This window comes from Pinus tabuliformis, chromosome 1_2, assembly GCF_031772625.1.
Source record: "Pinus tabuliformis cultivar Carrire ecotype Pingquan chromosome 1_2, CPIR1, whole genome shotgun sequence".
Lineage (NCBI taxonomy): Eukaryota > Viridiplantae > Streptophyta > Pinopsida > Pinales > Pinaceae > Pinus > Pinus tabuliformis.
The window spans coordinates 351,275,810-351,285,493 of NC_142298.1; the positions used below are offsets into that span (position 1 = coordinate 351,275,810).

Below are 9,684 nucleotides of genomic sequence, written 5' to 3' on the forward strand. Positions count from 1 at the left end.
ATTCTTAAGGAGTGCTAACATTGAAATTCACAAGAAGTAATTTATTTAGAGCATTGTTGAAGATATATTGCTTCCTAATTTCATGGTATAAAATAGTCCTTTGTACTAACACAAATGAGTTGTTGATACTCTCATTTCTAAAACTTAGGTTTCTCCTTATACTCCATTGTTATTCTTCAATATGATGTTTTTTGTACCTTCTTTTTTATTTTGTTGAAATTTTTTTGAATTTCAATCACTTTAGAAGGTTTTAAACAAATTCTATGAAGTTTATGAATGTTTTAGAAAAAAATAAATATTAAACTCAATATTTTGAAAATTAAAAAATAAGTTTTTAATTTTTTTTAAATGTAACTTTTTTTTAATTGGTTGATGACTACTTTTATGTAGTTTTAAATTGAATTGTCATATATAAAAATTATTTTAAAACAATAAAAAATTATATTTAGGAGGTGTCATAATAATATTTTGTTACAATATCAACAACCAATATTATGACTTATCAATACCACATGCCGAGAAACTATAACTCATTTCAAAATCAAAATATTTTATAAATATACTATTTTAATTTAATTTTATAATATTTCTTAAATTGAGACTTAATACTTACGATATAACAATATTCTTAACCTTGGATATTTATCCATATTTTACAATGGATATTATAGTACCATGACTTATCAATATCATTTGCCTAGAAACTATAACTCATTTTAAAATCAAAATTATTTTATTTTAATTAGTTTTGAAATTTTTAAATAGATTCTATGAAGTTTGTTAAGCTATTATCATATTAAATTTTTATATTAATTTTTAATATTATATTAATTTAAAATTATATTAAAGTATGTTTAATTTAGATATATGTTTTATTATTATTATTAATTTTTATTTTTATTTTGTATAAAAAGTAGGTATAGGTCCCAACATTACACTTTGTTTATGCATTCATAACAGGTTTTGTTTGACATATTTTATATTTTTTCGTGGAGTGAAATTAAAATAAAAAATAAAAAAGGAAAAAAAAATCTAGAATTAGCTTGCAAAAGAATAACCATAGCATATATATTAATATCAAATATAAACATTTATTTATTTTAAATGTATGAAAATTTATCTCCAGAAATTTTATGAAAATATTAATGTATTTTAGCTGAGATAAATATAAATAAAAAATCTTCTAAATAAATTTTTATGACGAAATTATTTAACATTTTATTAATCAAAATTTCCTATAATATAGAAAGAAAATATAATTATAATTGTACTTATATCTCAAAAATAGAATTATCGCTGTACTTATATCTCAAGTATCATAATATAAACAATTATGATGTAGCATTCAAATAAAACAATTTCACTATAATTAAATTACTAGTTTTTAACACAAATACAAAAGACTGAATTGGTATATAAGTACATGGCCAACAAAATTATGCATCATACTAAATTGAGTATATATTATATTTAATTGGGAATTATTTATTGCCTCCATTAGAAATGGACCACTGCTTATTATAAATTGATAACTAATATTAAAATAAAAAATTTAAATTATATAATTAATTTTAATGTAACCCAACTTAATTTAATATTTATCATACAAATTTGCACCAATTACTTATAAATCACAAATCTTATATCATCAATCTTATTTCATGAAAACCCATCGAAGAAAAATAAAACTAACCTAATTTAATATTCATCACACAAGTCTACACCAATTACTTATAAATCACAAATCTTATATTATCAATCTTATTTCATGAAGACCCATCGAAGAAAAATAAAACTAACCATAAAACACACACACAAAAATCACACAAGTCTACACCAATTACTTATAAATCACAAATCTTATATTATCAATCTTATTTCATGAAGACCCATCTAAGAAAAATAAAACTAACCATAAAACACACACAAAAGAAAAAATAAAACTAACCCTAAAACAATGACTAGATATCCTTGACCTTCGAATAATCTCCGCCATAAAGATAGTAAAGCCTGAAATAACACAGGTACCTTTCTTACTGGTTTGAGGTAGTGTAAAAGGTTGTTGTTGAAGAGGCCCTATCTGATTATGGAAAATTATAACAACAAGGGTAGGTTTTATGGAAGATGTGATTAAAGTTTATATCCATGGACAGTTCACTCCAGGAATGGATAGTCTGTGTAACCAACTACAGGATCAGGACTGTAAAACGTGTTTCTGTCATATTTGTTGAGGGGAGCATTTAACTCAAATCTTCTAGGCAAATCTGGGTTGGCCAGAAAATGTCGGCCATAAACTACAAGATCAGCCTTACCACTTGCAATTGCTTCATTTCCATCTTCTCTGTTATAGCCGCCTGCAACCAAGAATGATCCCTTGAATGCCTTCCTTATTGGAAACAGGCTGCTCTTGTCTGTTGCAACAGGATCAAATGAATTTACCAGCCTGGGCTCTACATAGTGGGCATACAGGATGTTGTATTTACTCAAGGCCTCGGCCATGTAAAGCCCGAGGGCGTCAGGATCTGAATCACTGGATTCTGAATAATGTGTAAATGGTGAGAGCCGTATTCCCACTCGTTCGGCTCCAATTTCTTCCACCACTGCTTCAACAACCTCCAGAGGAAACCTGCAGCGGTTCTCCAATGTGCCACCATACTCATCGCTCCTGTTATTTATGCTGTCTTTCATAAATTGGTCAAGAAGATATCCGTGGGCACCATGAATTTCAACACCATCAAAACCTGCCACAAAACCATCAAAACTATGAAGGGAAAAAGATAGTACTTTCTTATTTGTTTGACAAAAATCGAAATCTTCCTTGGATAAAAATAGTTGGTGTAGCCTATGTAATATGTGTGCAAATATGTAAATGCCAAATTTGCGATTTCTTTAAGAACTGTTACCTGCTTTGATAACATTTCTGGCGGCAAGACGAAATTCATTAATAATCTGTGGAATCTCCTCAATTTTCAGAGCTCGAGGAGTGGAATAATCCGCAAAATCTTTGCCATTGGGTAAGACAAGCTGTCCAGATAATTTTCGATCTGTTGAGGAAAAGGGTGCCTGGCCATTGGGTTGATAATCTGCATTTCATAGAACCACTAAACCATCTTAATTCAATGTAGCTGACACAGCAATTTTTCAAACAAAAACTGACCTAATGCAAATTTATTAGGGTAAGAACTAAGAGTTGTCACTACCCAAATGAAGCCAACAAACAGTGGCATTATATTGGGAATCATGGTTTGGAAACAAATCGACAGAACCCAATCCGCACAGATCTGTCAAGTGGGTACATGAAAGGAATTAATGGATAGCAATGCAATGAAAAACATAGATACTCACCCACATGGGAAACCCTTCCAGTGTGCCAAATCTGACAGAAGAAAACACCTCCTTTCTCATGGACAGCATTGACAATGGGTTTCCAGGCCTCCACCTGCTCCTCTGTCCAAATTCCAGGGGTATCCGGGTACCTGTCAGTTGCACACCACATCATGGTCATCATCATTTGGTCTTCTAATAAAAAATGTCTCATAACAAGCACTTGGCTTATTATAACCAAGAATGTGGGTATTTGAGAGAAAATGTTAGCTCACCCTTGGGCAGAGTCGGAAACACCACTAGCTTCTGCAATGAGAAGACCTCCAGGGCTGGTTCTCTGGGAATAGTATAGGATTGCATGGGGTTGTGGTATGTAATTGTAGGATCTCACTCTTGTTAACGGTGCCAAAACCACCCTGCGAAACCCCTCTCCAGTATTAGCAAACTCAACCTATGTTGTCAAAACGAGTACAATAGGAAATGAGAAAAGGGACAGCAAAAGATTGATACCTGTGAGACAAGGTAAAGGGCCCCAACTGATAAGGTGTTATCAGTGGGATCTGCTGCTTTGGTTGATTTTCTTCTGTGTTTTGTTCCCCTGCCATTGTGGTTCGTGTCGTTACTCTCCCTTCTTTTTCTGTAGAATATAAGCGAATGAGATCAACCAATTTGGAGAAATAGGCCGACCGATGCGGACAAATGATTGATAGATTCTTACTGTACTGCCTCTATGGGCTTATATGGGTTTCGATGTGACTACGTCATGGGTGATGAACATTAATCAAGCAGTCGCTTTCATTTGAAAAACAATTTAGAGTTGCATTCCAATATGTGTTTCGATGTGAGTACGTCATGGGTGATGAACATTAATCAAGCAGTCGCTTTCATTTGAAAAACAATTTAGAGTTGCATTCCAATATGGGTTTCGATGTGACTACGTCATGGGTGATGAACAGTAATCAAGCAGTCGGTTTCATTTGAAAAACAATTTAGAGTTGTATCCCAAATTCCAACTGTTTTTAAGAGGTTATGGTCCTTTTTACAAGAAAATGAAACGGCATGGAGTCCGACTCGGGAGTATGATTGTTTTTTTTCGGAAGAAAAAGCAATATATGTATATTGAGTCAATATATGCAACATAACCTGAAGAGTACAGAGTAGTTTGTGGTTCCCATGAAGAGTACAAAGTAGTTTGTGGTTCCCATAAAAATGGTGATCAGTCTCTAGAAAAACAGATTTGTACAGATTTAACAAGGAAATAAATGAGAATCACATATAAACATTGGGCATCCATATAGGAACATATTGTACTAAGCGGAGCACAAAAACATATAAACGCCTAAGCATGCTGTTAGATGCTCTGTTACAACAAGCGTAGACAAAACAACAAAAAAGCTGAGCCTGAAACCTGTAATCACTCAGAACTTATTCAGCAGCCATTCGCACATCCGCCGGAGGAACTACGTCAATGCAGATGGGTCGGAACTGGGCAGCAGAAGACCCCAGGTGAAGGATGCCGGTAGTTCGCCTGGTCACCCACGTCGAAGGCGCTCCGCTCCACTCCAACCAAGAACCTCGAACCTCCTCAGATCTTAATCCTAACTTTGGATCGATTCATAGAGAATGGAGATGATTAACAAAACAGAGTTGAAAGGGAGATTTGTGTCTTCAAAAATCTTGAGATTTCTCCATTTCCAGACACACCAACGCAATGGGAAGGATTGGACGCTTAGATTCCTCTTGTCTTCCCCACCAATCGAACGCTGCATGAATAGAAATGAAACCCAGGTGAGGTAAAGGAAAAGAAATAGCCAAATCATACCAGATTTGTTGGGAGGCCGCGCATTTGAAGAACATGTGAAAGTTTGTCTCCTCCTCAGATTACTATTGATGTGGAATTCAAATACTTCACGCTGCGGGTGCGTCACTGCTGATTATTAGGCTTTGATTTTTCAAAGCGGAAGGACATGTAAACGCGACAGTTATTAGTAAATACGCTTTAAATTTGTTTAGGAAATTATGGAAATTTTGGTATAATTTTGATAAGAATTTTTATAAATTTTAAGATTTTAGGAATTTTAAAGATTTTTATGGTGCTAATCTATTTTTATAATCAGATTTTGAATATTTTAAAATTTTTGATGGTGCTAAATCTACTTTTACAATTGAAAAAACAAAATTTAAACATTATTCTGACCCAATATTTTGTAAAAATATTTACAAAATTAAAACATTTTTAACCGTACAAACATATTTGACAACCATGTAAAGTTGTAAACCATGTTTTGTTTGAAAAGTCAGATTAGGTACATTGTACAAGGAGCTTCTAGAAATTTTGATTCGGTGTGACTAGGTACATTGAATCATTGGCATCAAGTCGTTTCAAATTACAGGAGTTTCATTCTAAAATAACTTGATCACGCGTCATCTCACAAGACGGACGTTTGATTATAGATCGATTATGAATTGATAACAGCCTCTTTGGCAGCATGTTTGAATTAACGATTTTGGGAACTCAAGTCAATGTGCTTCAGAATTGAAACTATCTAATCAATTATTCACTCATTTATATAAACTTATTGTAATTGGATAGGTAAATTTGTGTAATTTATATTATTAGATTAAGGATAAAATATGATAAGGAAATTGTTTAAGAAGTAATGAATTGGGTATAAATTTGACGAACATTTCTAATGGTCAAGTAAATTTTTCATTACTAGTGTTTTCTTAAATTGCTTATTTGACTTTTAATTCTAACCATTATTTAAATACCATGTGTTATATGTTTTTATTAATTTTTACATTATGAGTATAAAATTATTTTTTTATTAATATAAATTTGTATTTTCTTGGATGGGGTGATAAATGGGCAATTGGTTATATAGCATAAGGACATTAATCCTACCACCATGCGTCATTAATATTCATCAAGCCTATTGGGAAAGTTTCATTTCTCACGAGGCTCATGAAAGTTCTCGAGAGTATATTGGGTTAGTCAAGGGATTCATTTGTGGGTTGTTGGAGATGAGGGTGGTGAGTGTGGTGGGTTTAAGTTCTCTAAGTGCACAAGGTGGCTTATTTCTCAAACAATGACTAGATATCCTTGACCTTCGAATAATCTCCGTCATAAAGATGGTAAAGCCTGAAATAACTGCTAAACAGGCCTTATCTTACATACTCATGAGCGTATATACTAACATATAACATGTCGCTATTTTTTTTCCTCTCTCATCACCAGCGTGTTATATCGGTCCCATGTCACGCCGTATTTACTATGCAATAGGGTTGGAAATAAGGCTTTCCGTCATATTGACGCTACCGGAACAACTACTGAAAACACAGGTACCTTTCTTACTGGTTTGAGGTAGTGAGGTAGTGTAAAAGGTTGTTGTTGAAGAGGCCCTATTTGATTATGGAAAATTATAACAAGAAGGGTAGGTTTTGTGGAAGATGTGATTGAAGTTTATATCCATGGACAGTTCACTCCAGGAATGGATAGTCTGTGTAACCAACTACAGGATCAGGACTGTAAAACGTGTTTCTGTCATATTTGTTGAGGGGAGCATTTAACTCAAATCTTCTAGGCAAATCTGGGTTGGCCAGAAAATGTCGGCCATAAACTACAAGATCAGCCTTACCACTTGCAATTGCTTCATTTCCATCTTCTCTGTTATAGCCGCCTGCAACCAAGAATGATCCCTTGAATGCCTTCCTTATTGGAAACAGGCTCTTGTCTGTTGCAACAGGATCAAATGAATTTACCAGCCTGGGCTCTACATAGTGGGCATACAGGATGTTGTATTTACTCAAGGCCTCGGCCATGTAAAGCCCGAGGGCGTCAGGATCTGAATCACTGGATTCTGAATAATGTGTAAATGGTGAGAGCCGTATTCCCACTCGTTCGGCTCCAATTTCTTCCACCACTGCTTCAACAACCTCCAGAGGAAACCTGCAGCGGTTCTCCAATGTGCCACCATACTCATCGCTCCTGTTATTTATGCTGTCTTTCATAAATTGGTCAAGAAGATATCCGTGGGCACCATGAATTTCAACACCATCAAAACCTGCCACAAAACCATCAAAACTATGAAGGGAAAAAGATAGTACTTTCTTATTTGTTTGACAAAAATCGAAATCTTCCTTGGATAAAAATAGTTGGTGTAGCCTATGTAATATGTGTGCAAATATGTAAATGCCAAATTTGCGATTTCTTTAAGAACTGTTACCTGCTTTGATAACATTTCTGGCGGCAAGACGAAATTCATTAATAATCTGTGGAATCTCCTCAATTTTCAGAGCTCGAGGAGTGGAATAATCCGCAAAATCTTTGCCATTGGGTAAGACAAGCTGTCCAGATAATTTTCGATCTGTTGAGGAAAAGGGTGCCTGGCCATTGGGTTGATAATCTGCATTTCATAGAACCACTAAACCATCTTAATTCAATGTAGCTGACACAGCAATTTTTCAAACAAAAACTGACCTAATGCAAATTTATTAGGGTAAGAACTAAGAGTTGTCACTACCCAAATGAAGCCAACAAACAGTGGCATTATATTGGGAATCATGGTTTGGAAACAAATCGACAGAACCCAATCCGCACAGATCTGTCAAGTGGGTACATGAAAGGAATTAATGGATAGCAATGCAATGAAAAACATAGATACTCACCCACATGGGAAACCCTTCCAGTGTGCCAAATCTGACAGAAGAAAACACCTCCTTTCTCATGGACAGCATTGACAATGGGTTTCCAGGCCTCCACCTGCTCCTCTGTCCAAATTCCAGGGGTATCCGGGTACCTGTCAGTTGCACACCACATCATGGTCATCATCATTTGGTCTTCTAATAAAAAATGTCTCATAACAAGCACTTGGCTTATTATAACCAAGAATGTGGGTATTTGAGAGAAAATGTTAGCTCACCCTTGGGCAGAGTCGGAAACACCACTAGCTTCTGCAATGAGAAGACCTCCAGGGCTGGTTCTCTGGGAATAGTATAGGATTGCATGGGGTTGTGGTATGTAATTGTAGGATCTCACTCTTGTTAACGGTGCCAAAACCACCCTGCGAAACCCCTCTCCAGTATTAGCAAACTCAACCTATGTTGTCAAAACGAGTACAATAGGAAATGAGAAAAGGGACAGCAAAAGATTGATACCTGTGAGACAAGGTAAAGGGACCCAACTGATAAGGTGTTATCAGTGGGATCGGCTGCTTTGATTGATTTTCTTCTGTGTTTTGTTCCCCTGCCATTGTAGTTCGTGTCGTTACTCTCCCTTTTTTTTCTGTAGAATATAAGCGAATGAGATCAATCAATTTGGAGAAATAGGCCGAACGATGCGGACGAACGATTGATAGATTCTTACTGTACTGCCTCTATGGGCTTATATGGGTTTCGATGTGACTACGTCATGGGTGATGAACATTAATCAAGCAGTCGCTTTCATTTGAAAAACAATTTAGAGTTGCATTCCAATATGTGTTTCGATGTGACTACGTCATGGGTGACGAACAGTAATCAAGTAGTCGCTTTCATTTGAAAAACAATTTACAGTTGCATTCCAAATTCCAACTGTTTTTAAGAGGTTATGGTCCTTTTTACAAGAAAATGAAACGGCATACTCGGGAGTATGATTGCTATTGATGTGGAATTCAAATACTTTACGCTGCGGGTGCGTCACTGCTGATTTTTCAAAGCGGAAGGATTAACCATACAAACATATTTGACAACCATGTAAAGTTGTAAACCATGTTTTGGTTGAAAAGTCAGACTCTGGCGAAATGTTGTTAGCCCCGCGTAGCTTGTGATTAGGTACATTGTAGAAGTAGCTTCTAGAAATTTTGATTCGGTGTGACTAGGTACATTGTACAAGGAGCTTCTAGAAATTTTGATTAGGTGTGACTAGGTACATTGTACCAGGAGCTTCTAGAAATTTTGATATGGTACATTGAATCATTGGCATCAAGTCGTTTCAAATTACAGAAGTTTCATTCTAAATTAACTTGATCATGCGTCATCTCACAAGATGGACGTTTGATTATAGATCGAGATGAATTGATGAGAGGCTCTTTCGCAGCATGTTTGAATTAACGATTTTGGGAACTCAAGTCAATGTGCTTTAGAATTGAAATTCTTTAGTCAATTATTCACTCATTTATATAAACTTATTGTAATTGGATAGGTAAATTTGTGTAATTTATATTACTAGCATTTGCATTAGATGTTGCAAAGAAAACGCAGTATAAAGTGCCGAAGTCCATCATCCATGTAGTGTGTGCATTATTCAACAAGGTGGATCTCTCTAAATTCGTTGCAAACATTTATGTTGCTGCATTGCGGAAATCCATCATCCATGTAGTG

At 35.0% G+C, this 9,684-nt stretch overlaps 2 protein-coding genes across 4 annotated transcripts in view; both read right to left on the minus strand.

Moving 5' to 3' along the window:
* LOC149205817 (putative 12-oxophytodienoate reductase 11) overlaps positions 1-4,246 on the minus strand; it is a 60,721-nt gene extending 56,475 nt beyond the window's left edge. The window contains exons 1-5 of one of the 2 annotated variants that reach the window (XM_089395166.1): positions 3,835-4,246; positions 3,600-3,740; positions 3,346-3,476; positions 2,904-3,083; positions 2,313-2,741 (exon numbers count right to left, since the gene is read on the minus strand). In XM_089395166.1, coding sequence (XP_089251292.1) covers positions 2,313-2,741; positions 2,904-3,083; positions 3,346-3,476; positions 3,600-3,740; positions 3,835-3,929 — 976 coding nt within the window. In that variant the 5' untranslated portion in view covers positions 3,930-4,246. Of the gene's footprint in view, positions 1-1,892; positions 2,742-2,903; positions 3,084-3,345; positions 3,477-3,599; positions 3,741-3,834 lie in introns of those variants that run through there. The other variant, XM_089395165.1, reaches the window with a different exon arrangement.
* Positions 4,247-4,732: 486 nt separating this feature from the next.
* On the minus strand, positions 4,733-8,661 carry LOC149205818 (putative 12-oxophytodienoate reductase 11). 2 transcript variants are annotated; one of them, XM_089395169.1, is made up of 6 exons: positions 8,482-8,661; positions 8,247-8,387; positions 7,993-8,123; positions 7,551-7,730; positions 6,963-7,388; positions 4,733-5,087 (listed from the first exon to the last, which is right to left on the minus strand). In XM_089395169.1, the coding sequence occupies exons 1-6, from the start codon at positions 8,574-8,576 to the stop codon at positions 4,993-4,995; spliced, it is 1,068 nt and encodes a 355-aa protein (XP_089251295.1). In that variant the 5' UTR covers positions 8,577-8,661; the 3' UTR covers positions 4,733-4,992. The 2 variants fall into 2 exon arrangements, with proteins under 2 accessions (XP_089251295.1, XP_089251294.1); XM_089395168.1 differs by lacking the exon at positions 4,733-5,087 and having other exon boundaries at positions 6,004-7,388.
* Between the last annotated feature and the right edge of the window lie 1,023 nt (positions 8,662-9,684).